The sequence below is a fragment of the Myxine glutinosa genome, chromosome 9 (assembly GCF_964187855.1).
Source record: "Myxine glutinosa chromosome 9, kmMyxGlut1.1, whole genome shotgun sequence".
NCBI classification, from domain to species: Eukaryota; Metazoa; Chordata; class Myxini; order Myxiniformes; family Myxinidae; genus Myxine; species Myxine glutinosa.
The window spans coordinates 59,328,788-59,353,203 of record NC_136269.1 but is presented as its reverse complement, the minus strand read 5'-3'; the positions used below and the strand labels follow the sequence as shown (position 1 = coordinate 59,353,203).

The 24,416-nt window shown below is 48.3% G+C and overlaps 2 protein-coding genes across 7 annotated transcripts in view; one reads left to right on the top strand and one right to left on the bottom strand.

The window, feature by feature from the left end:
• Nucleotides 1-5,768, top strand: part of FAM120B (family with sequence similarity 120 member B) — a 39,691-nt gene extending 33,923 nt beyond the window's left edge. For both annotated transcript variants that reach the window (XM_068100796.2, XM_068100797.2), the window contains 2 exons: nt 3,144-3,218; nt 4,322-5,768. In XM_068100796.2, the coding sequence (XP_067956897.2) occupies nt 3,144-3,158 (15 nt within the window). In that variant the 3' untranslated portion in view covers nt 3,159-3,218; nt 4,322-5,768. The remainder of the gene's footprint in view (nt 1-3,143; nt 3,219-4,321) is intronic.
• The window catches only part of TIMM50 (translocase of inner mitochondrial membrane 50), a 173,510-nt gene continuing 152,892 nt past the window's right edge, over nt 3,799-24,416 (bottom strand). For all 5 annotated transcript variants that reach the window (XM_068100800.2, XM_068100802.2, XM_068100799.2 and 2 more), the window contains exon 10: nt 3,799-4,418. In XM_068100800.2, coding sequence (XP_067956901.1) covers nt 4,326-4,418 — 93 coding nt within the window. In that variant the 3' untranslated portion in view covers nt 3,799-4,325. The remainder of the gene's footprint in view (nt 4,419-24,416) is intronic.

The following is a 24,416-nucleotide window of genomic DNA, read 5'->3' as shown; positions in this document are numbered from 1 at the left end:
CAGCTCTCTCAACATATCTCAAGCTTTCAATACAGTCTGGCATCCTGCCTTACTCTCCAAAATCTCTTCTTATGACATCAAATGCCAACGCCACAGTTGGGTTACTGACTTCCCCCACTCTCGTAGTCAACGTGTGGCTCAACAGAATCCTTTCATCTACTCTCCTTCTTAAGACTAGAGTCAGCTCGCCAAGGCAATGTTCTGGGCCCAGTCCTATTCCTAATCTCCACCAACGATCTCTCTGACTCTCCAGAAAATACCCTTTATCTATTTCCTGGTGACTCCATCTTGTCATGGCATCCCTCATCCTTCATATAGGTAGGCTGCAGCCTCTTCCCTCTCTGCAGACTTTGAGAGAATCACAAGCTTGTCAAACACCTCTCACTATCTCTCTCTAAAAGGACAGTCTGAAAAATCCTACTATCTATTTTCTTAACAATCCTCTTGAAGTTCAGTCATTCAAACTTCTGGGTGTCACAATCAGCTATGATCTTTCTTGGGCAAACCACATTTCAAACTTTGCCTCCAAAGCCAGTCGCCGAGTGAGCATCCTGCGTCGTACAAAGTCCTTCCTTGGCACACCTGAAATCTTATCCATTTACAATTCCTTCATCCGCAGTTTGATTGAGGACTGCTCTCTGCCCTCGGCTGGCACCCCTCCACACACTCATTATTTGTCCGTCTCACTCTATTTTGACCATCAACCCTGCTGTTAGTGTTTCCCCTCTCTCTACTGTTCATTTGTTGTGTTGCATCCTGATCTGTTCTTCGTTCTTACTCTTCCGCGATCCTCGACTCTGTATGCAAACTCGCACCAATTTACAAACGATTCAAGTAATTTACACTTGATGCACAACCAATTTGTTGTGTTCACGTAGTCAAACTATTTTTGAATTGAAAACGATATGCTGGATGTTTGAACATGTACACCTACTTATTTACCAATTTAGAGGCACTTCACTTTGTGGAGAATCCGGTATATTAAAGGCGTTCCTTTCATCAGAATAAAGAATTAAGATTTTGTAACATCCTGTGCTTATTTATTTCTCAAAGTTGGTGCTGTGGCTTCCATCCTGTTTATTAATAAACAGACTGATGCACAATATCATCTTTTATCAGGAAGCAGAAAATCCAAAAAGACTCGACTCGAGCTGAAACATGTAGAAATCACCAAATCAATCCATTACATGTTACCATTCCTCAGTTAGATATTTGGAAGATAATCCCAATGAAAAGAAAACAAAAAAAACATTCGTAACATGTATGTATTCTTTAAATTTAATTTACATCACTTTGCTATATTTGGAGGGGAAATGGAAGGTAATTGTGAGTTTGGAGATTTGCCTTTTCTTTTGAAATGCAGTTTGAGCTTTGTTTATGGCAGATAACACGTGTTGGTGCTTAACCAGCAGCCACGGTGGTGTAATGGTCAGAGCGTCCGCTCTGAGCTTGAGAGGTCGGCGGTTCAAATCCCGGCCGCCAAGTCATACCAAGAACTAAAAATTGTCCGTACTGCTTCCTTGCTCGACGCTCAGCATTTAGGAATGGTATAGTATGGGCAAACAACCATATGTTGGTAATAATAGTGCAGCCTTTGATGGGCCTAATGGCCTCCTCCTACATCAAAGTTCCTTGTCAGGAAATTGTATTATCTATCTATCTATAATTCCACTAATCTCTGTGTGTATGTTTGTTTGTTTGTTTGTATGTTTGTATGTTTGTATGTCTGTGACCGCTGTTTCTCGACAACCACGGGTCCGATATACTTGAAACTTGCCAGGTATATTGCTGGGGACCCGAGGATGTGCCTTTTCAAGGTTTGAAATTAATCGGACAAGTAGTTACCGAGCTATGGCGATTTAGCCGTTCGCCGTTCGCTTTGGCGTTGCGAATGGACCAAACCATTTCATGTAAATAGAGGGGGGGGGGGGGGGGTTCTGTGGTCGTTGCGAATGGACCAAACCATTTCATGTAAATAGAGGGGGGGGATTGTCACCGTACTCGCAAGCCGTTCGCCGTTCGCTTTGGCGTTGCGAATGGACCAAACCATTTCATGGACCAAACCATTTCATGTAAATAGAGGGGGGGGGGGGATTGTCACCGTACTCGCACCCACGTACCCACGTACCCACGTACGGGCATTGCACCCACGTACGGGCATGCCCTAGCCATGCCTAGCCTAGTTATTAATTAATACCAGCATTTACACACAGAAATAACTTGGTTTTCCTGTTTCTTTTCAATTCTCGCCAAAAACGGATGCTATTATCCCGAATTTTAAACTTGCCCTCTGACATAATGAACAATTTATTTGCAACATCCGATCTTTATAAGTCGCAATATGAATGTCAATGATTGATCACCTGACAATTTTCAGCCTCAGTGCGTAAGCTGTGGTCAGGCCCGGTTAGTACTTAGCTGCTGGAGGACTGGAGGTTCATGGAAAACTGAATGTTGTTGGCCGAGGGAGTTGACCAGTTAACTAATTTGGTGTGTTGCTCGTCATCACGCTGCCTGCTCCTGAATTTGTTCCCCCATGGAGCCAAATCTAAGTATAACTGCCGTCCTGGTACATCACCACCAGAGAATGCTACATTTCGGAGCAGGTCCTCCATCAGATTGGATCATAGCCAGTCATTCTGTCTGCATTTAGGTTGTAGACGTCCAAGGAACAATAGTGTCCCTCAAAAGAAACAAAAAAATTACCCTGCCAGGCAGTATCCTTGCTAAATTCTCATGCCAAGGTTTAAATGGGATCCAGAAAGGGAGGCTGTTATAATACATTCAATTAAAAGTGAGATACTTTAAATGTAAGAATATATATATATATAGTTGTGTGAGGATAAATCTCGAGTATGATGAGTCAAATTACCTTATCTTGCATCTAAGTGTCCTTGACGTTTTATATTTTCAAATACAAACCCCAATCATCTTTTTAGCATCTCATGGCTGTTGATCATGTGATTGGATATGGTTTGGTACAAGCTCGATTCCCTCTAATGCAAATTAAGGGTTGCTCTTATCCAGCCTTTTGAATTTGTATAAGATTTTGGTCTTGCCTGCTTTTTATCTGGTGAACAAAAATGGTGTTAAACCCCCTTGAAAAGATCCTCACAGTTATGTTGTTTCCAACACGTGCGCAGACGTTAACAACCTGACCACGATGGCACAGGTGCTCGTCACATCATAGCAGTTGCATCAAACGGATCAGCGGCCTGGTAAGAATGCATGCTATCTGCTCCTGGGCACCAAACATTAAATGTTCGTTGTTGTCAAGTGACACACATGACAAAAATAAAACGAGTGTTGCTAAGTTCACACATTTGAGCAAGGACAGAGCCAAGTTTCGATCCTTATTAAAGTGGATTCAAAAAGTGAATGCTCACCTTTGTTTTACCGTTACTTTCTTGGCTTGGATTGAGAATGCCGTAAGTTCAAGAAATGTGAAGCGGGCCAGATTAAAAAAAATAAATAAAATAAACAGTAGAGGGTTCAGCACCGATTTAGTCTGGTGCTGGCTTAACGGTTAAGGTGGCCGGCTTGAAATATTTGGGTCCTGAGTTTGAGCCCCTGCCGTACCATTGAATTAACATCAGGTGGGTTGACTCAGCATTGCATCAGCGGCACAGCTGCGCCCCCAGAAAATGATGCAGCCAAGCAGCCACAGGCCGCATACGAACCACCGGCACCAGGACCGATTTAAGTAGTACTGTAATAACACCAGCCCCTCTCCGATGAGATGTGAAAACAAGTGGCTGGGAGTTATGGTCCTTCAGTGCAATCACCGACAACGATGCATCAAATCGGAAGTTTTTACTTAAAAAAAAACTAAACAAAACATGTCTTTTCAAGTCCCTGTTGAAGGATCCACAATGATGAAACCATAAACATGGTCAAGGTTGCTGCAAATTATGACATCCAAAATCGCAGACAAATCTTAATGATGCAAAGCTGGCGGATTTCTTAACAAGTGCTTTGTAGACATGCAGTGACACATTTCATCTTTACGTGGGGAAAGCAAAATGAAAATCAATCTATAAACAAAAAATGTGTTGTACCTACAAATTGATCATTATTATTATAATAATAATAATAATAATAATAATAATAATGATACTTCACACTGCTGTGTGGTATTTTCACCAGTCTGCAAGTAGGCTCGTGTCACCCGCATGGCATAACTGGTCCATTTGAGTGGTCCAACAGGTCAAGTTGACAGTGGAATTAAAGTCTGCAATGGTTTGCACACATTCTTGCCACACCCTTTTCTTGGCCTTGAGCCCGCTCATCACATTACTTCCTGTTCCCCTATCCATGGCAGGAATCTATCTGTGCCAGAATTTTCCTGACACAGAGTTCAAAAAACTCTTCTTCTGGGTCTGCTGGCTCAACTCGACCGCTTTTTGCTGCTGTTCCTCCTGTCGAAAGAAAAAGGCCATGTGAAAAATCATGGACGGGCAAACCTACTTTTGTTTTCATAGCATTCACGTTACGCTTTCCAATGATACAATTACAATGCAAAATAATGGTCAAGTCACTGTAGTGTTCATCTTAATGCTTCATTTTCTATCTTAACTGTGCGTCTCGAGCAAGTTTTTTTATTATTTAATTACTGTTCGGAATATTAAAAAAAAAAAAGTTATTTCCTTGCTTGTCTCCAAATGTGGCCCTGGACCCACTGTCACTCCGTTGCTTTTTTGCCCCATTATCTCTTCCATGTCCAATCTTTTACAGTGTGTAAAATAATAATAACGGTAAATGAAATTTATTTTTCTTTCCTTCCCTTTGATCAGGCTTGTTTTTTTTTACCATTTCGACATTTTTCAAACCCGAAAGTAAAACACGGAAAATGTTAAAAGAAAAAAAACAACTAGAACTCCACTCTTTGATGTCACGACGTCGACTGATATGCCTCCACCCACATTGATTCATCATTATACATACTTGTACCAAGCTTGATTTAAATTCCTTCAGCTTTTCTCAAGTATCACATTTTTACCTGAGTTGACCTTTCACCCCAGCTCCCAGCTTAGCCCAGTACAGCCTGGAATAGGACAAGGCCAGAGCCGTCCAGGGCCAGGTTTAGCCTAACCCAAAGTCGGCTAGCTCCAAGCCTAGCCTAGCTCAGAGTCGGTCAGCTCCCAGCTTAGCCCAGTACAGCCTCGACCAGGACAAAGCCCAATCAAGGCCAGAGTCGGATAGAGTCTCAGACGAGAGGTTGTCCAAGGTTCGGTGGGAGCAAATAACCACAATATTGTTCTCAAAATGTGATCCTAAAAAATGTGGATACTTTGTGTACCGGGCAGACTCAATTCCACCTCGTATAACCGGCAAAGGAGACTATAGGTATAACCAGTACATATATAGGCTCCAAGGTTTGTTAAAGACCAATGAATATGAACAGAGCAGATTATGGAAGGTATACTTGAGAGTTGAACATTGTACTGTTACATGTAATATATGGGGATCTATATACTGTACAAGCTTAGCTTATTAATAGACTCCTCCGGACCTCCACAACCCAACTTGTATCAATATATAGGGAGCCCAGATTCAGATGTCGTATACAATGAATATCCATTTGTTTACTCCATAATTAATCTTTATGCAATTTATTTAACCATTGCATTATAATTTGAACTAGATTTGATAATAATGTACCAAATTATATTTGTATCCACCTGGATCTGTGTACTATTTGTTTGCATCCTACTTTTTTTTTTGACTCATTGTTTGAAATGTGGAAATAAAAATTACGGCGATGGTGATGCTGATGGAAGGAAAATGATTTTTTGGAAAGAAAAGGATGCGCTGATAGCAATGTGCCACTGATAGAAAGCAATGTGCTACTGTTGGATGGAATTGTTGGAACTAAAATCTTGTACAGTCGGACCCGACATTCACGGGGGATATGTTCCTGAAAATGCCACGAATGCCGGGGTAATGTTTCAATGGGAAAAGGGGGATCAGTTCCCGGTGGTTCGTGATTCATAAGGGGGGAAAAAAAGAAAAGAAAATGGTTAGCTCACCCTTTGGCCACGAGTGTCATGTTACTTTATTGAAAACGAACCGTTTGTTTTGCTTCGATCTTACGTGATTCCCAAAGTGCGTCTTGGTCCCGGAAATGGTTGCCGTTTCAACTGCTCGGAGTTTAAGCTTAAAGGACGATACGGTATTCTGTATTATCTTACAAAGATAGATGTTGAGTTTAAATTACATAATTTTAAACATATTGGTATCACCAATGCGCAATGCCAAGCGTTGGCTAGAGTGGTGTAAAGCTCACCGCCATTGGACTCTGGAGCAGTGGAAAGGCGTTCTCTAGAGTGATGAATCACACTTCGCCACCTGGCAGTCTGATGGATAAATCTGGATTTGGTGGATGCCAGGAGAATGCTACCTGCCCGGATGCATAGTGCCAACTGTAAAGTTTGGTGGAGGAGGAATAATGGTCTGGTGCTGTTTTTCATGGTTCGGGCTCAGCCCCTTAGTTCCAGTGAAGGGAAATCGTAATGCTACAGCATACAATGACATTCTAGATGATTGTGTGCTTCCAACTTTGGGGCAACAGTTTGGGGAAGGCCCTTTCCTGTTTCAACATGACAATGCCCCCGTGCACAAAGCGAAATCCGTACAGAAATGGTTTGTTGAGATCAGTGTGGAAGAACTTGACAGGCCTGCACAGAGCCCTGACCTCAACCCCATCGAACTCCTTTGGGATTAATTGGAACGCCGACTGCGAGCCAGGCCTAATCGCCCAACATCAGTGCCCGACCTCACGAATGCTCTTGTGGTTGAATGGAAGAAAATCCCCACAGCAATGTTTGAAGAGTGGAGGCTGCTAAAGAAGCAAAGGGGGGAACCAACTCCATATTAATGCCCATGATTTTGGAATGAAATGTTTGACGAGCATTCGGGTGTCCACATACTTTTGGCCATGTGGTGTATGTCAAAAATGGGACAAATGAGATTGTAATTTTCCAGTCAATTTCCTCTTCTTCTTCTTTAATGTCCACGATTATTGCCGCTTTCTTGTGGGGATGGCTGGTGGAAATATTTGGCTCAAGTCTTTCATGAGCTGGCCAGGCCTAACATTCGACTAAGTTGGGGCAGGAATTTGTAACTTGGCCATGGTGCCGGCGGTAGCTCGCTTACTCTTCGTGAAGGACACCATGGGATCTTTAACATCCACCAACTACTGCCAGAAGATGGGATGCCCATTTTACGTCGTACATTAATGAACACCATGATGACAGTTTATAGCTGGGTCAGGATTCAAATCCAGGAGGCTAGACAGCTTAGAAGCGAGTGTGTGTACCGCTAGAGCCGAGGCCATCCTCCCAACCCAAAGAACTCCCGTCAACAAATGTGATTATATACATATATATATATATATACAGTCATCCCTTGTTTATCGTGGGGGTTACGTTCCAGAACCCCCCGTGATAGGTGAAAATCCGCGAAGTAGAAACCATATATTAATTTTATTATTTTTATATATTTTAAGCCTTTAAAAACCCTCCCCATACTCTTATAAACCTTTCCCACGCTCTTATAAACCCTTTCTACACTCTTAAACACACTTTTGAGACCCATCCTTACGTATTAGAAAAATATTTGTACGTGTATATATAGCTGTACAGTATATTTGAAAATACTGTAATAGATACTGGGTAAGTATATCAATAATAGTTTTTACTGTACTGCACAGCAAAGAAGAGCATTACAGCTCTTCTGAAGGCGCCACTTCAGCAGGCGCCTCGTCAGGTGGTGCAGTATCTTCGTCGTCGTCCGGAACTTCTTTTCATGCTGAAGACGTAGGCGTGTCTTCTTTCTTTTTTCGGGTGAGGAACATAGTGATGGGCAGTTGCTGGCGCTGCCTTTTCTTCTGGGCGAGGAGGTTTTTATAGACTTCAATGCCTCCGTCGATTACATTTCTGAACTTCAACGAACGAATCATCTTGGGGTCCCATTCTTCAGCCCTTTCCTTAAGTTCTTTTGCCATTCTCACTAGGGTTGTGAGGCATTCCAGTGATAGGCCTTCTTCTTCTTCATCCCCTGGACCCTCTTCTTCCTCTTCTTCTTCCTCACCTGCTGACTTCGTCATCTCCGCCAGGTCTTCGTCCGTTAACGGATCTGAGTGGGTCTCGAGCAGCTCCTCAACGTCATCGGGAGTCATATCGTTGAAGCCATCTCCTAGTAATTTTGCCAGCTTCACTGCCTTATCTACTGCAGAGTGGTGGACTTCGTCAGGAGAGAAACCCTTGTACACGTAATCGTGGACGACTTCTGGCCACAATTGTTTCCAGCAGGCATTCAAAGTTTCTGTCTTCATCTCCTTTATGGCCATCTGAATATTTTGCAGACACGTTGCAATGGTGTACTCACGCCAGTACGCCTTCAGCGAGAAGTTTTCGTCCGAGTCCATAGCCTCGACCAGGTGCTGCAGGGTGTTTCGCGTATAAAGTATAAAGTGCGCTAGAAAATGCTTATTTTACCGCAAAAATAATTAAAATCTAAAAAAATTAAAATACCTATAGGCCGCAGAATCCCGCGATGTAATGAAAAATCCGATATATAATTTTACATATACTAGCGAGAAAAACCCGCGAAAAGTGAAGCGCGATATAGTGAGGGATGACAGTATATATATTGGCGTCAGGAAGGGCATCCGGCCATAAAAAATTGCCTCAAAAAGAGAACCATGACAATTACAACAACATATGGGCAGGGCACAGCCCGAAGTGGAGATCGGTTTCTGAGGTTTGGGACATGGAATGTAGGGACAATGACAGGGAGATCAGGAGAAGTGGTGGAAGTATTGGTCAGAAGAAGAGTGGACATATGCTGTGTGCAAGAGACGAGATGGAAGGGAAGTGGTGAGAATGGTGAAGGGTAGGCAGGGACAGAAATACAAGTTTGTGTGGCAAGGGTGCCTGGAGGGTGTGAATGGTGTTGGTGTCCTGTTTTCTGAGGAGTTTGTAGACAGTGTGGTGAGTGTGATGAGAGTGAGTGATAGGTTGATTATGGTGAAAATGATGATTGGAAAGCTCTTGGTGAACGTCATCTCGGGATATGCTCCGCAGGTTGGTCGGAGCGATGAAGAGAAGGACAAGTTCTGGTGTGCGATAGAGAAGCTGATGGAAAACGTGAAAGATGAGGAAGTTGTTGTGGTAGGAGGTGACTTAAATGGACATGTGGGAAGGAGTAAGGATGGTTTTGAGGGAGTTCATGGGGGTTACGGATATGGTGTGAGAAATGGAGAAGGTGAAAGGATTTTGGAGTTTGCTGATGGAGCTGATTTGTCGATTTGTAATACTCAGTTCCAGAAAGAGGATAATAAGCTTGTTACATACATGTCAGGTGGGTCGACGACAACCGTTGACTACCTGATGGTGCATAGACGAGATAGGGGGCACCTTCGGGACACAAGGTGATCCCGGGGGAGGAGGCTGTTTCACAGCACCACTTGGTTGTCTGCGACATAAGGGTGAAAGGTGCGAGGAGAGCTCGGCGGGTGAAGTACCAACCGAGAATGAAGGTGTGGAGGTTGAAAGAGGTGACAGTGAGGGAGGCATTAAAAGAGAGGCTGAGTAGGGTAGAGGATGATGTGGTTGAGCTTGAAAGTGGTTGGATGTCAATGAAAGCTAGTCTGTTGGGAGCCGTTGGTGAGGTATGTGGATGGACAAAAGGACCGCCGAGGCACTCGGAAACATGGTGGTGGGATGATGAAGTTGGAAAGAGGATTGACGAGAAGAGGAAGAAGTTCAAGGAGTGGCAGAAGGCGAAGGGTACGGTATGAAAGTTATAAGGCAGCCAAGAAGGCTGTAAAGAAAGAGGTAGCAAAGGCGCAGGAGGCATGTAGGAAAATGTTCGGAGAACGCTTGGATTCGGAAGAGGGTCAGAGAGCAGTATTCAGGATTGCAAAGCAGATCGCGAAAGAGAGGTGTGATGTGATGGGGGTGAGTTGCTTGAAGGATGAAGTGGGACAAATCGTTGTGGACCCAGATGGAATTAAAGGAAGATGGAAAAGATATATGGAAATGCTGTTGAATACAGAGAATGAATTGGATGGCAACATAGAGAGTAACCCAGTTTTAGGACCGGCAGAGAAGGAAGTTGAGGAAGCGATAAAAGCAATGAAGAGCAGAAAAGCGGGAGGGCCGATGGGAGTTGTGGGAGATATGTTGAAGGCAGCAGGAAGTTGGGGTGTGAAGAGAATGACAGAGATCTGTAATCTGGCGGTGAAGGAAGGCCGCATTCCAGTGGATTGGGAACTGAGTACCCTCGTCCCTCTATACAAGGGGAAAGTTGACCCTCTAGAGTGTGGCTCGTACCGAGCGATAAAGTTATTGGAGCATGGAATGAAGGTATTGGAAAGGGTGTTGGAGAGGAGGATAAGGAATAAAGTGAAGATCGACGAAATGCAGTTTGGATTTATGCCAGGAAGAGGAACGACAGACGCGCTTTTTATTGTGAGGCAGTTGCAGGAGAAGTACATGGAGAAGAGGAAGAAGTTGTTTCTTGGGTTTGTTGATCTGGAGAAAGCATTCAATAGGGTTCCACGCAAAGTTTTGACATGGGCAATGAGGAAGTTAGGAGTGGAGGAATGGTTGATCAGAGTAGTGATGGCAATGTACAAAAGAGCGCACACATCTGTAAGGACGAAGGACGGGAACAGTGGTGAGTTTGAGGTGAAGGTGGGAGTGCATCAGGGGTCGGTACTAAGTCCACTACTATGTGTAGCTGTGATGGAGGTGCTGGCTCAGAACGTTAAGGAGGGTTTACCGTGGGAGATGATCTGGTGTTGATTGTGGAAAGTATGGATGGACTGAAGGAAAAGATGAACAAGTGGAAGGAATGTATGGAGACAAAAGGTCTCAAGGTGAATATCGGAAAGACGAAGGTGATGGCAAGTGGTAAAGCATGTGGTGAGGTGGAATGAACTGGGAAGTGGCCCTGTACTGTGTGCAGGAAGGGTGTCGGAGTGAACTCCATTCAATGTACAATGTGCGCTGAGTGGGTTCATCAAAAATGTAGTGGTCTGAGAGGGTCATTAACCAGTGTGGCAGCTACATTCAAATGTAAGGTGTGCACAGAGGGAGCTGCAGATGGAGGAAATGTTGAGTTGGATCTTGGAGACGGCGTGAAGCTGGAAGGTGTGAAAACATTTTGCTACCTCGGAGACATGCTGAATGGAGAAGGTGGATCAGACTCGGCAACGGTTGCTAGAGTGAGATGTGCATGGAAGAAGTTTCGGGAACTGAGTGGCGTGCTGATGAGGAGGGGAGTGTCGTTGAAGCTGAAGGGAAAGGTGTATGCTGCATGTGTGAGAAGTGTTATGATTTATGGGAGCGAGACATGGGTAATGAACGTAGAGCAGCAACGAAGGTTGGAAAGGGTGGAAATGCGAATGGTTCGATGGATGTGCGGAGTATCGTTGAGAGAGAGGAAGACAAATGATGAATTGCGAAAAATGATGGGAATATAGCCTGTGATTGATGCTGTGAAGAGGAACAGGTTGAGATGGTTTGGTCATGTGTTGAGGAAGGATGAAATGACTGGTTGAGAAGAGTGATGGAAATGAATGTAGAAGGACGTAGAGGACGGGGAAGACCGAGAAAGACTTGGCTAAAGATGCTGGAAGAAGAAATGTGGGCAAGGGGTTAACAAGGAGAGATGCAGAAAATAGGGCAAGATGGAGAAGATCGTCATGGGGACCGCAAGGCTAACCCCCCGCTCCAGCAGGGAAAATGGCCTTAAATTTAAAATGCATGTTGTTGTGTTTGTTGTATATACTAGGGCATGCCCGTACTATATATATATCTAAAATTATATCCCCCCCCTCTATTTACATGAAATGGTTTGGTCCATTCGCAAAGCCAAAGCGAACGGCTTGCGAGTACGGTGACAATCCCCCCCCCCTCTATTTACATGAAATGGTTTGGTCCATTCGCAAAGCCAAAGCGAACGGCTTGCGGAGTTTGGTAAATAAATCGCCGTAGCTCGGTAACTACTTCTCCGATTAATATGAAACCTTGAAAAGGCACATCCTCGGGTCCCCAGCAATATACCTGGCAAGTTTCAAGTATATCGGACCCGTGGTTGTCGAGAAACAGCGGTCACAGACAAACGACACACACACATACATACACACAGAGATTACTGGAATTATAGATAGATTATATGTTGTGTGTGTATATATATGTATGTATATATATATATATATATATATATATATATATATATATATATATATATATATATATATATATATATATATATGTATGTATATGTATATATATATATATATGTATGTATATGTATATATATATATATATGTATGTATATGTATATATATATATATATGTATGTATATGTATATATATATATATATGTATGTATATGTATATATATATATATATATTGTTGCGAATATGGAATTTGGCCTCCATATCCGCTTGTAAATATTCCCCTATTTTCTCCGATACTCCCCAACTCTCCCCTTACCCCATTCCCTAGTCCCATTGTCTGTAAACAACACCCATTAGAGCCGATCTTCCCCTTCATTCCCCCATTAAATGTCGTGCCCAGGTCCCCCGCACCACACGTAGACAATTATAGGACATCTTGCTAGTTATTCTTAATCTATGTCAGTTAAGGACTTGTTTCCATTAATTATGACTCTTCGTTGCACCAGAATGTGATGATATGGCACCAGTAGGAGTTTAGGACCTTCCCATACCTCCCCGCATCTCTTCCCATCATCTCAAGCTCCAACAACAACCACAACAACAGCGGCTTTGCGTCCTCACTCCGGCTCGGTTGGCCGCCATTGAACATGTGCTCGACGGGGTTACCCAGAAGGGGGCTCCCTGTCGGCCCCTCGTCAAGGGCGGAGCCGGTAACCCCCGCACCCAATGAGAAGCCATGGGCCGATGCCATATGGGGCGGAGCTAACGAGCGAGGGCGTGACTCCCCGCCGGATATACGCGGCCCCGCGCCGGACGTGACGAGAGATGCGCCCCGAGCTTGGAAGGAAAAGACGCCACCCTCCCGAGCGCTGAGCGACCTCCCCAGCTTGAGACCAAAGTCGCGACCCACAAGCGCTGTGATACCTTCACGCATCTCTGGACACCACCGTACGTGATTCTGTCCCTGAGCCAGGTGCACCTGGAGCGATCGCTACCCGCTTTCCTGGCCATCAAACCCCGTGTGAGTGAGCCTTGTCCCGCGTTTACCTGTCGTCTGTCCGGGGATAATATAAGTGTGTTTAAGTGCCCACCTTCCTATGTTTCCCTCTTGTCCCTGTAATCTAAACCTTCCGCAATTGTAATAACAACCTTTGAGAACCGTATCCCTGGTGTCGTATTGTGTGATTGTAATCCAGCCGGGTGTCTTCTTTTTCTTTCCTATTGAGCCAGCGTAGCGCGATTAGTCAACATTCGGGCACAATCGGGTAACTTGTACGGATACGGCGGCCATCCCGCTCGGCCCACCATACCATCAAAGTCGTATCTGTAACAATTGGTGTCGGGAGTGAGATTCGAGGCCCGACCAAATTTTGAAGGAAAAAAAAAAAAACGAATAGAGGAAAAAAAAAAAATTTGGTCAAAATTTGGAGCGGCCGAAATTTGTTTTGTTTTACGAAACTCGAATTTTGCAAGTCGCGCTATGGCGGATCAAGACGGCTGGGGTCCGGTAGGGGAGAGTGAGGCAGGGTCGGTCCAGGACCAAATTGAGGGACGTGAGGAGAGCGAAGCAGCGAGGGTAGCAGACGCGCAAAATGGCGCCTCGCTGGTCACCGCGCCCGTGACCGTGGCAGCGCCCCTGGTGGATCCGAACCTTTTTATGTTGCAAATGAGGGCCCTTATGGAACGAATAGAGGGCCAAATGGGGGTAATGAGGGACGAAGCGAGGGGTACTGGTGAGGGGTTAGACAAGAAATTTGGGAAGTTAGACAATAATTTTGAGGAGTTAGACAAGAAATTTGGGAAGTTAGACAATAATTTTGAGGGGTTAGACAACGGGATAAAAGAGGTGAGAAATGGGTTAATGGGGGTAGAAAACAGAATGGCCGCTCAAGAGAATCAAATGGAAGGGATGCAAAAAGGGTTAGAGGGGTTAGAAAACAGTATGGAAGGCAAATTGAGGGACATGAGGGACCAAGCGGAAAGGGAAGTTAAACAAATGGAGCAGCAGATAGAGGGGGTCAGAATGGGGGTAGAAACCAAACTGGATGCTCACAGGGAGGAAATGGAGCAGATGAGGGTGGCATCTGGGCAGGAGATGCAAGTGATGGGAGAGGAGATCAGAAGAGGAGTGAGTGAGGAGGTCGGAGGAGTGCGCGAGGAGGTGAGGCACTGTAAGGAGCGCATGGAGAAAGAGGTGAGAAAGGGGACTGTAAAATTGCAAGGTGGTATAGAGGAGTTGACGCTGGGAGTAGAACAACTGACAGTGGGACAAAAGGAGCTGGGGGACCAGGTAAAGAAGAACACAGCGGTAATAGAGGGTTTAAAATCGACACAGAAGGAGATGAAAAAGGACGTAGGGGTAATTAAAAAAGAGTGCCAGACGGTACATGAGGACCTGACGAGGAAAATGGACAAGGTGGTAGAGGTAATGGAGGTTAAAGAGCGGGAGGTGCGGGAGCACATAGAAAAAAATAAAGTGGAGTTAGAGGAAGAACTTAAAGGGGCGCACGAAGAGATGAAGGAGATGAAGCAAAAATTAGAGGAAGTGGAAGAAGGGGTGAGCGAAATTAAGAAGCGACGGAGAGAGGATAAGAAAGAGATAAAGGAGGAAGTAAAAGAATTGGTCCAAAGTCTGTGTTCGGATCGTGATGATGTGCTCATTAACCGGATGAGGGATTCGCAGGTGATGGAGGAGAAGCGAAGAGAAAGAGGACCCGGTGTAAGTGGTGACCAATATGGTCGTGCGTATGATGCGCCAGGTGATTTAATAAGCTTGGGGGTCGAGATAGACCCGGATGTTCGTGAGAGGCCAAGAGTGAGGTGTATGGCTGGTCCGGAGGGTATGGAACGAGAGGTGCGAGGTGTGGGTGAGCAAGGTTGTGGTGGTATGGAATGGGTAGCGGGTTGCGGAGGTGTGACCCATGCATCGACACCAACAGGGGTAGTTGTTGGAGGGACCGGGGAGGCACGAGAGCCCCTTGGGGGTAGTGTACTGTGGGGGCCCGGCCGGTTCGGCCCCGCGCTGACCCCGCAAGGGGCGACGCACGGGGTCCGGCCGGCGGGCAACGACTCGCATACGAGGTGGTCCCACAAGGTCCCACTCGCGCCGTATGACGGCAAGAGTGATCTACGCGCGTACCTGGCGCAGTTCGACTGTGTGTGTAAGGGTAACGGTTGGGGTGAGGACGAAGGTGGAGTACACCTGGTGGCCGCATTGCGCGGCGCGGCGGCGGAGGTGCTGACGGCATTACCAGCGGGTGCTCTCACCCTGCCAGCCCTCCGCGACGCCCTAATTAATCGATTTGGAATAGAACAGCAGAGCGAGCTTGTTAAAGCTCAGCTCGCGCTGCGAAAGCGCAAGCCCCAGGAAGCCATCGGGGAACTTGCCCACGACATTCGCCGCGCAGTGGGGATCGCACATGCTAGCATGGCAGCGGATTCCCGGGAAAGCCTGGCGCTGGACCATTTTATCCAGGCCCTCCCGGATATTGAGCTCCGGCAACAGCTCGCCATGTGGCGCCCGCAGACTCTGAGCCAGGCGGCTGACGCTGCGGCCCGTTGGGAAGCAGCGAGGCCCCTGGCCCGGGGGGGCGAGCGTCTCGCAATGGCGGTCCGCCAGATGGGACCCCCGATGGAGGGCGGACCCCTTAGGGGGCCCGCCCCCGACGTGGGTCCTGACCTGGCGGGCATGGTCCGGAGGCTGGTGGACCAGCGCCTGGCAGGACCTGGACCATGGCAGGCGGCCCCGGAGGTGGCCCGCGGTGGACCACGAGCGGGTAATCCAATTCGGACCTACAGGGGGGGGAATTTGGAATTCCGGAGGCAAGCACCTTATCAGGTGAGGTGCTATACCTGCAACCGCCTGGGTCACCTGGCGCGGCACTGTCGAAACGCGCGCCGGGATGATCCCCGGCAGTTGAGGTCCTCAACTCCGCCCAGGGGGGAGCGGGTTAGCCGACCCCAGACACCCCCCCGCCAGACCCCGGGAAACTAGAAGGTGTCGGGCACGTAGGGCGGTGTTCGGCAGCAGAGGATGGAGGAGAGCCCTCATTGACGCGACAGGTCATTTATTGTGGCCAAATTGGAACCGGTAGCCTGACAATTAGATGCAAAATTGCCGGCGTGGGGGTAGACGCCGTCGTGGACACAGGAGCTAGCGCCACGATCATCAGCCCTGTGGTCCTTGATTCGAGCGCAGGTGGCTGGGATAAGATCCAGCGCCTGCAAAATTATAGTTTGCAGCTTGCTACCGGGGTAACGGCCCCGATCATAGGGCGTGGTTCTGTGACCCTCAAGTTAGGGTCGGTAAGGAGGGAGATAGATGTTTGGGTGGCGGAGGTGTGCGACCCATGTTTAATAGGGTTGGACCTGTTGACTGCCAGCGGTTGTAAAATCGACTTGTGCCGGGGGATCCTGCAGGTGGGAGTAGAAGAGCTGCCGTTAGGGGGAGTGAGCACGGCCGAGAGAGCGGAGCTGGAGGCTTCCGAGGCCGTGACCATCCCCCCCAGGGCCGAGGCGATAGTGCCGGCCCGGTGGGCAGCTCGCCCAACATGGCAGGAGTCCTGCGGCCTGGTCGAACCGGTGGCAGCGCAGTCCATACCGGGTTTAATCGTGGGCCGCACCCTTGTAAAAACGGACGGACCGGTAGTGGCCGTCCGAGTAGTAAATGTGAGTACAGAACCACGCACTATAGTAAGGGGCACGAGGGTAGCTGGCTGCACCCCAGTGGAGGAAGTCGCGACAGTGAGGGGCGAGAACGTCCAGCCGAGCCGACCCCGGGGGGAGCCTTCAATAACAAGTAGGAATTGGCCCGATCCCATTTGCGAGATGGTAAATCGTAGTAGCGTAGAGTTGGGAGGTACCCAGAGGGAGGCCTTACACAAACTGGTTGGGTCCCATTTGGACCTCTTCTCCCTGTCCACCGAGGATATTGGACGTACGGGCCTGGTGAAACATCAGATCCACACCGGTGAGGCCCGGCCTATTCGTCAGGCCGCCCGACGGCTCCCTTGGAGCAAGAGGGCGGAAGCTGACGAGCAGGTTGCAAAAATGCTCGACGCAGGTGTGATCGAGCCCTCGGGAAGTCCTTGGATGTCACCTGTTGTGCTGGTCAAAAAGAAGGATGGGACCACGCGGTTCTGCGTGGACTATCGCCAGCTAAACAACGTGACACTCAAGGACTCATATCCCCTGCCAAGGATTGATGACACCCTCGATGCCGTTGCGGGCTCAAATTGGTTCACAACTTTGGACCTCAAGAGTGGGTATTGGCAGGTGGAGATGGATAGGGCAGGGAAGGAGAAAACGGCATTTTCCACAGGTAAGGGACTGTATCAGTTTACTGTGATGCCGTTTGGTTTGTGTAACGCCCCCGCCACCTTTGAGAGATTGATGGAGCATGTACTAGGCGGCATGCCATGGCAGTCATGCCTGGTGTACCTGGATGACGTCCTGGTACATGCCCAAACGTTCCCCCAGGCACTAGCTAATTTGGACCAGGTGTTCGGGTGCCTCAGACAGGCAGGGTTGAAGCTGAACCCGAGTAAGTGCACTTTGTTTGCAAGAGAGGTGGCCTATCTAGGTCACGTGATTGGCCGCGAGGGGGTAAAAACAGACCCAGACAAAATTAAAGCGGTAGAGGAGTGGCCCGCACCACGTACCATCAAAGAGGTGCGGGGATTTTTGGGACTCTGCTCCTACTACCGGCGCTTTGTGGCGAAATTTGCGGAGTTGGCCCGTCCCCTCCACCGGCTTACGGAGAAGGGGACGCGATTTAAATTGGACACGGGAGTGCCACGAGGCCTTCCAAAAATTGAAGGGGTGTCTAACATCCGCACCCCTTCTAGCTTACCCCACTAGTGACGGGACATTTACCCTGGACACGGATGCGAGCCAGGAAGGATTGGGCGCAGTTTTGTCTCAGACACAGGAGGGCGTGGAGAGAGTGATTGGTTATTATAGTCGGGCCTTAAGTAGGCCCGAGAGAAATTATTGCGTCACTCGCAAAGAGTTATTGGCTATGCTGGCTGCCATGAACCATTTCCACCCGTACTTGTACGGGCGGAAATTTTTGGTTAGAACTGACCATTCCTCCTTGCAATGGCTCCTTCGGTTCAAGGAACCGGAGGGCCAAATTGCAAGGTGGTTGGAAAAGTTGCAGCAGTACGATTTTGATGTGGCCCATAGGGCCGGGAAGGCCCATGGTAATGCGGACGCACTCTCTCGGCGTCCTTGTCTGGGGGAAAACTGTAAATTTTGTGCGAGACACGAGGAGAGGGAGCAATTGGGCGATTCCGCCCCGATTCTCGTCGTCCGGGCAACCCGGGTGAGAGGGCCAATTTTGCCACTAACCGCGGACGAGGAATTTGGAGAGTTGGCTTGGAGCACGGCCCAGCAGGAGGATCCTGTTCTGGGGCCGGTGTTCCAATGGGTCAAATTGGGGCAAAGACCAAAGGGGGAAGAGGTCACCCCCCTCGGGGCGCAGACAAAGGCATATTGGGCTCAGTGGCAGACCCTGGAATTGAAAGGCAACATCTTGTATCGCAAGTGGGTGGAGGTTCCCTCTGATCGAACTTCCTGGCTGGTGATAGTCCCTGACAAATTCAAGAACGTCATATTGCAACAGGTGCATGGTACCCGCTCCGGCGGCCATTTGGGCAGGACAAAGACAATATCTCGGGTCCGCCGGAGGTTCTATTGGGTGAATATGGGGCGCGACATACAGGACTGGTGTCGGAGATGCGACGCCTGTTCTGCCAAAAAGGGACCAGCACGGAGGATGAGGGCCCCCCTTCAATTACATCAGGTGGGGGCCCCCCTTGAGCGGGTGGCTATGGATATTCTAGGACCGCTGCCCCGCACCCGCCAAGGTAATAAGTATATCCTCGTTGTGATGGACTACTTCACCAAGTGGCCGGAGGCCTACGCCCTCCCCAACCAAGAAGCAGGGGTGGTAGCGCAGGCCTTCGTGGAAGGATTTGTGTGCCGGCATGGGATTCCACAGGAGTTGCACACCGACCAGGGACGAAATTTTGAGAGCAAATTGCTAAAAGATGTGTGCAGTCTCCTGTCAATTCGGAAAACCAGAACAACGCCTTTAAGACCTCAATCTGACGGGATGGTGGAAAGATTCAATCGAACTCTAATCCAACAACTGGCACTGTTCACCACCACCCGTCAGGATGACTGGGACGAACATCTCCCTTACTTGCTCATGGCCTACCGAACCAGCCAGCACGGGGCCACCGCATGCAGTCCAGCGTTGCTTATGTATGGGCGGGAGTTACGGGCTCCCGCCGACTTGCTATGCGGTCCCGTGCCAGACACAGTGGTTAACCCGCCGAGGGAGGGGTACGCACGTCACCTAGAGGAAGGCATGGAGCTAGTCCATGCCTTCGCCCGCCGCCAACTCCATCTGGCGGGGGAAAAGATGAAGCGCAGGTACGACGACCGGAGCCAGGGGAGTCAATACGCTCCGGGGATGAAGATTTGGTTCTTTAATCCCCGGAGGCGGAAGGGAAGGTGCCCAAAACTCACCTCCCCCTGGCAAGGCCCAGGAGTCGTCCTGTCGCAAATCTGTGACGTGGTCTTTAAGATCAAAATGGGGCCACGAGCCCTCCCTCGGATCGTCCACGCCGACCGGATAAGACCTTACACCGGCGAGCAGGCGCCCCCGTGGATCGCCTCGGCTTTAGATGCCGAGGCGGGACCCAGTACCTCTGAATAAGGGGGGCTTATTAGTGCCAGAGGACTGGGGGATTGAGGAGCGATAGGCCCGGTGGGAGAGGGTGGCATCCCTGCCACCTTTCCCATGTGGTGGGGGGGCAAAGGAGCAATAGCTTATGGGGTGTATGGCAGTGAAAACTAGCCCGGGTGGGTTAGGATATGGTGTGTAGGGATCTAGCGAGGATTGACATTAGGTAACGTTAAGTTTAGTTAGTGACTGATACCTGTAGTGGGGACGCAGGTAGATTAGTATGGATGATAATGACGTGGGAGCGCAATAGTTTAAAGGGACGACTGGGAAGCGCAAGTTTCAGAAGGGAGTAGTTAGCTGAGATGATGCCGTGTTTGTGAGAATTGAACAGGTGTGATTGCACAGGTGTGCAACTGGACAGGTGTGTGGAGCCGTGTATGAGTAGTGAGTGTGTGGATCAGCGCGAATGCGCTTGGGGAGAGAAGGGTGCCGGTGGCACCAGGTGTGAGAGCACAGGTGTGCAAGTACAGGTGTGTGGAGAAAAGTTGGAGTAAGTGGTACGGAGTGGTGTGCATGGTGCGAAGGTGTGGATGGGGGAAGGGTGGACCCCTTTCACGAGTACCCGGGGCGGGTAGTGTAAGTGTTAGGTAGAGGGTACAGGTAAATTGTGGTTGGATATTGGCATTTGTGGTGCGGTTGCAGAATGGTGTTGTGAATGGGTGCATTAGTGTTGTGGAAATGGCTGGGCGTGTAGCCTGTTAGTGTGTGTAGTTGGTTGGGCACTCCACCACTGTGAGGATGTCGGCCAGGTGAGGCCGCAGGTGGGCTCTGGGAGCCGGTAGAGTTGTGGATGGGGCCCGAGGATCCGGAGGATGGACCCGGGTAGCCCAGTGCCAGAGAGGGCACCGAGTGGGGAGAGTGCCAGAGGGCCTTCCCCAGGTAGTTAGGTTAGGGCAAGGAGCAGGTAAGCTCGGAGGCAACTGCAGTGGTGGAGGTGTGCAGGTGGGTAGACCCACTGGGAGAGGTACACGCCGCAGCCCAGAAATTGTGCGAGGGCACCGGGAGATGAATCGGGGGAGTGAGACCCCAAATTGAAGAGCACCACAGTTTGGCCAATGGGAATTGGTTTTTAGAACCCATAGTGTAAGAGGGCCAATGGTTTGGCCGGAGAGAGACCCCGGGTAGTGTAAAGTTGTTAAAGTCGTTTAGGAGATAGTTAGGATTGATGAACCTGTCGCACCATACGCAGCCACTTACCTGTGGTGATGATGATGACTCCACACCTGTGTTTTCTTTGTTTGTGTTGCAGAAATGAGAATTGCTGTTGGATTTGTGAGACGCATCACGACGTGGATGAGACATTGGGGTGATTCCATCTCTCCCTCCCTAGGAGGGACTGATGATGAATTGGTGATGGCAAATTTTGATGTTGAGTTGAAAATGGCAAATTTTGATGAGAGTTGAAAATGGCAAATTTGATTGGTTAGGAGGGAGAGAAGACGAATTTGGTATATGGGAGGAACGGGGAAGACAGTAGGGATGTTTGTGGATTTGTAAAGTAGATGTTTATGGGTAGTGTTGTGTTTTGTTGATACAGTAAGGGGTAAGGGAGGGGCCATGTAGGTTACCTGGTGGGGGGGGCGTACGGTAGGAACGTACCTGTCTCACCTGGTTCCCATGTGCCCCCAGTGTGCATCACCTTGCATTGCGTGCACTTTTGCGCCCTTACCACCTTGCTCACTTGTCTTGTTTTTGTCTCCCACCTCCGAGGATCTGGCTTTGGGGTAGAGAGAGAGGAGAGAGAGGTGCTGGCGACGCAGTTGTGGGCCTGCACTTTCGCTGCTTGCTGCCGGGATCGATACACCATATGGACCGCAATGTTTGTGGCCACCCACGATGGACCGCAGTTCGTTTGCGGCCAAGCACCACCCGGGGATGGACCTATGGGTCAACGTGGCACCTATGCCATACAGGTGAACCACTTTTAAGTAACACCAAGTGCACCACAAGAAGAGCAAGAGACACCTGCAGGGTTAGGGGTTGTCGAATTTATTTTTATTCCAATGAACAATGGTGACTGCACCGATTGGTGGTGGGGTGGTGCTTTTGATGCGCGGGAAGGGTGCTCTGCACGTTATTAAAGGCCGTCGGCCACAGAGCACTCGTGGGTTGGTGTATCGATGTTGGCAAGCGCGCTCTCTCTATGCATAACATCTGCATGTGTTCCTCCAAAGACAGGTCCTGGATCGTAGTGTAGATATCAGCGTAGTCTTGTAAATAATGCTCCCTACCGGCTGTATGTTTAGTTTGAGAATTCTTTCCGGATTCGGTTATCCTGTGGGTGTGTTTCTGTGAGGAGAAGGGTGCAACGTCGCAGGGGGACATATTTACTCATTTGTGAATATCTGTAAAACTGTCGCACTCAGGGTAGAGTTAATAGTAGAGGGAACTACATTGCGTGCCACACTAAAGTAGGTAAAAATTTATCGGGTCGGGACGCCCCGAGGGTAGAGAAGGGTGCAATGTTGCGAATATGGAATTTGGCCTCCATATCCGCTTGTAAATATTCCCCTATTTTCTCCGATACTCCCCAACTCTCCCCTTACCCCATTCCCTAGTCCCATTGTCTGTAAACAACACCCATTAGAGCCGATCTTCCCCTTCATTCCCCCATTAAATGTCGTGCCCAGGTCCCCCGCACCACACGTAGACAATTATAGGACATCTTGCTAGTTATTCTTAATCTATGTCAGTTAAGGACTTGTTTCCATTAATTATGACTCTTCGTTGCACCAGAATGTGATGATATGGCACCAGTAGGAGTTTAGGACCTTCCCATACCTCCCCGCATCTCTTCCCATCATCTCAAGCTCCAACAACAACCACAACAACAGCGGCTTTGCGTCCTCACTCCGGCTCGGTTGGCCGCCATTGAACATGTGCTCGACGGGGTTACCCAGAAGGGGGCTCCCTGTCGGCCCCTCGTCAAGGGCGGAGCCGGTAACCCCCGCACCCAATGAGAAGCCATGGGCCGATGCCATATGGGGCGGAGCTAACGAGCGAGGGCGTGACTCCCCGCCGGATATACGCGGCCCCGCGCCGGACGTGACGAGAGATGCGCCCCGAGCTTGGAAGGAAAAGACGCCACCCTCCCGAGCGCTGAGCGACCTCCCCAGCTTGAGACCAAAGTCGCGACCCACAAGCGCTGTGATACCTTCACGCATCTCTGGACACCACCGTACGTGATTCTGTCCCTGAGCCAGGTGCACCTGGAGCGATCGCTACCCGCTTTCCTGGCCATCAAACCCCGTGTGAGTGAGCCTTGTCCCGCGTTTACCTGTCGTCTGTCCGGGGATAATATAAGTGTGTTTAAGTGCCCACCTTCCTATGTTTCCCTCTTGTCCCTGTAATCTAAACCTTCCGCAATTGTAATAACAACCTTTGAGAACCGTATCCCTGGTGTCGTATTGTGTGATTGTAATCCAGCCGGGTGTCTTCTTTTTCTTTCCTATTGAGCCAGCGTAGCGCGATTAGTCAACATTCGGGCACAATCGGGTAACTTGTACGGATACGGCGGCCATCCCGCTCGGCCCACCATACCATCAAAGTCGTATCTGTAACAATATATATATATATGTATGTATATGTATATATATATATATATATATATACATATATATATATATATATATATATATATATATATATATATACACATATATATATATATATATATATATATACACTGCCAGTCAAAAGTTTTAGAACACCTCAATTTTTCCAGTTTTTATTGAAATTTATGCAGTTTCATGTCCAGTGAATAACCTGAATGGTACAAAGGTAAGCAGTAAACTGCTCGAGGTTGAAAAAAAAGTTTAGGTTAGCAAAAACGGGAAAATAATGTAAATTGCACAGTTATATTGTAAAAAAAAATAAAAAAAGGCCTTCTTCAAGGAACAAGTTATGGGTTAACAACTTACAGCTGTTATGCAGCAATCTAAGTAAATTAAGCCTTGAAAGTTGATGCAAACAATTCCTACAGGTGTCCCAACCTCTGCTGATTACTTGATTACAAACCCCCTGTCCGTATAAAAGCAGTATTGGAACAGACTGTTATTACACCCTCTGAAGCATTATTTGGACAATATTGCACTGCAGGAAGTAGTATATTGGAAACTGGAGGAAACTCTGACAGGAAGAGGTCTGGCAGACCCAAAGCCACAACAGAATCAGAAGGCAAGTTTCTGAGAGTCAACAACGTGTGTGATAGGCGGCTCATAGGACAACAGCTTCAAGCACAGCTTAACACTGGTCGAAGTAAGCAAGTCTCAGTTTCAACTGTGAAGAGAAGACTTCAAGCTGCTGGTTTGACAGGTCGAGTGGCAGTAAGACAGCCATTGCTAAGATGGCAAAATAAGAAAAAGAGGCTTGCCTGGGCCATGAAGCATTGCCAGTGGACTACTGAAGACTGGAAGGTCTCAAGGACCGATGAATCAAAATTTGAAATCTTTGGTTCATCACGCAGG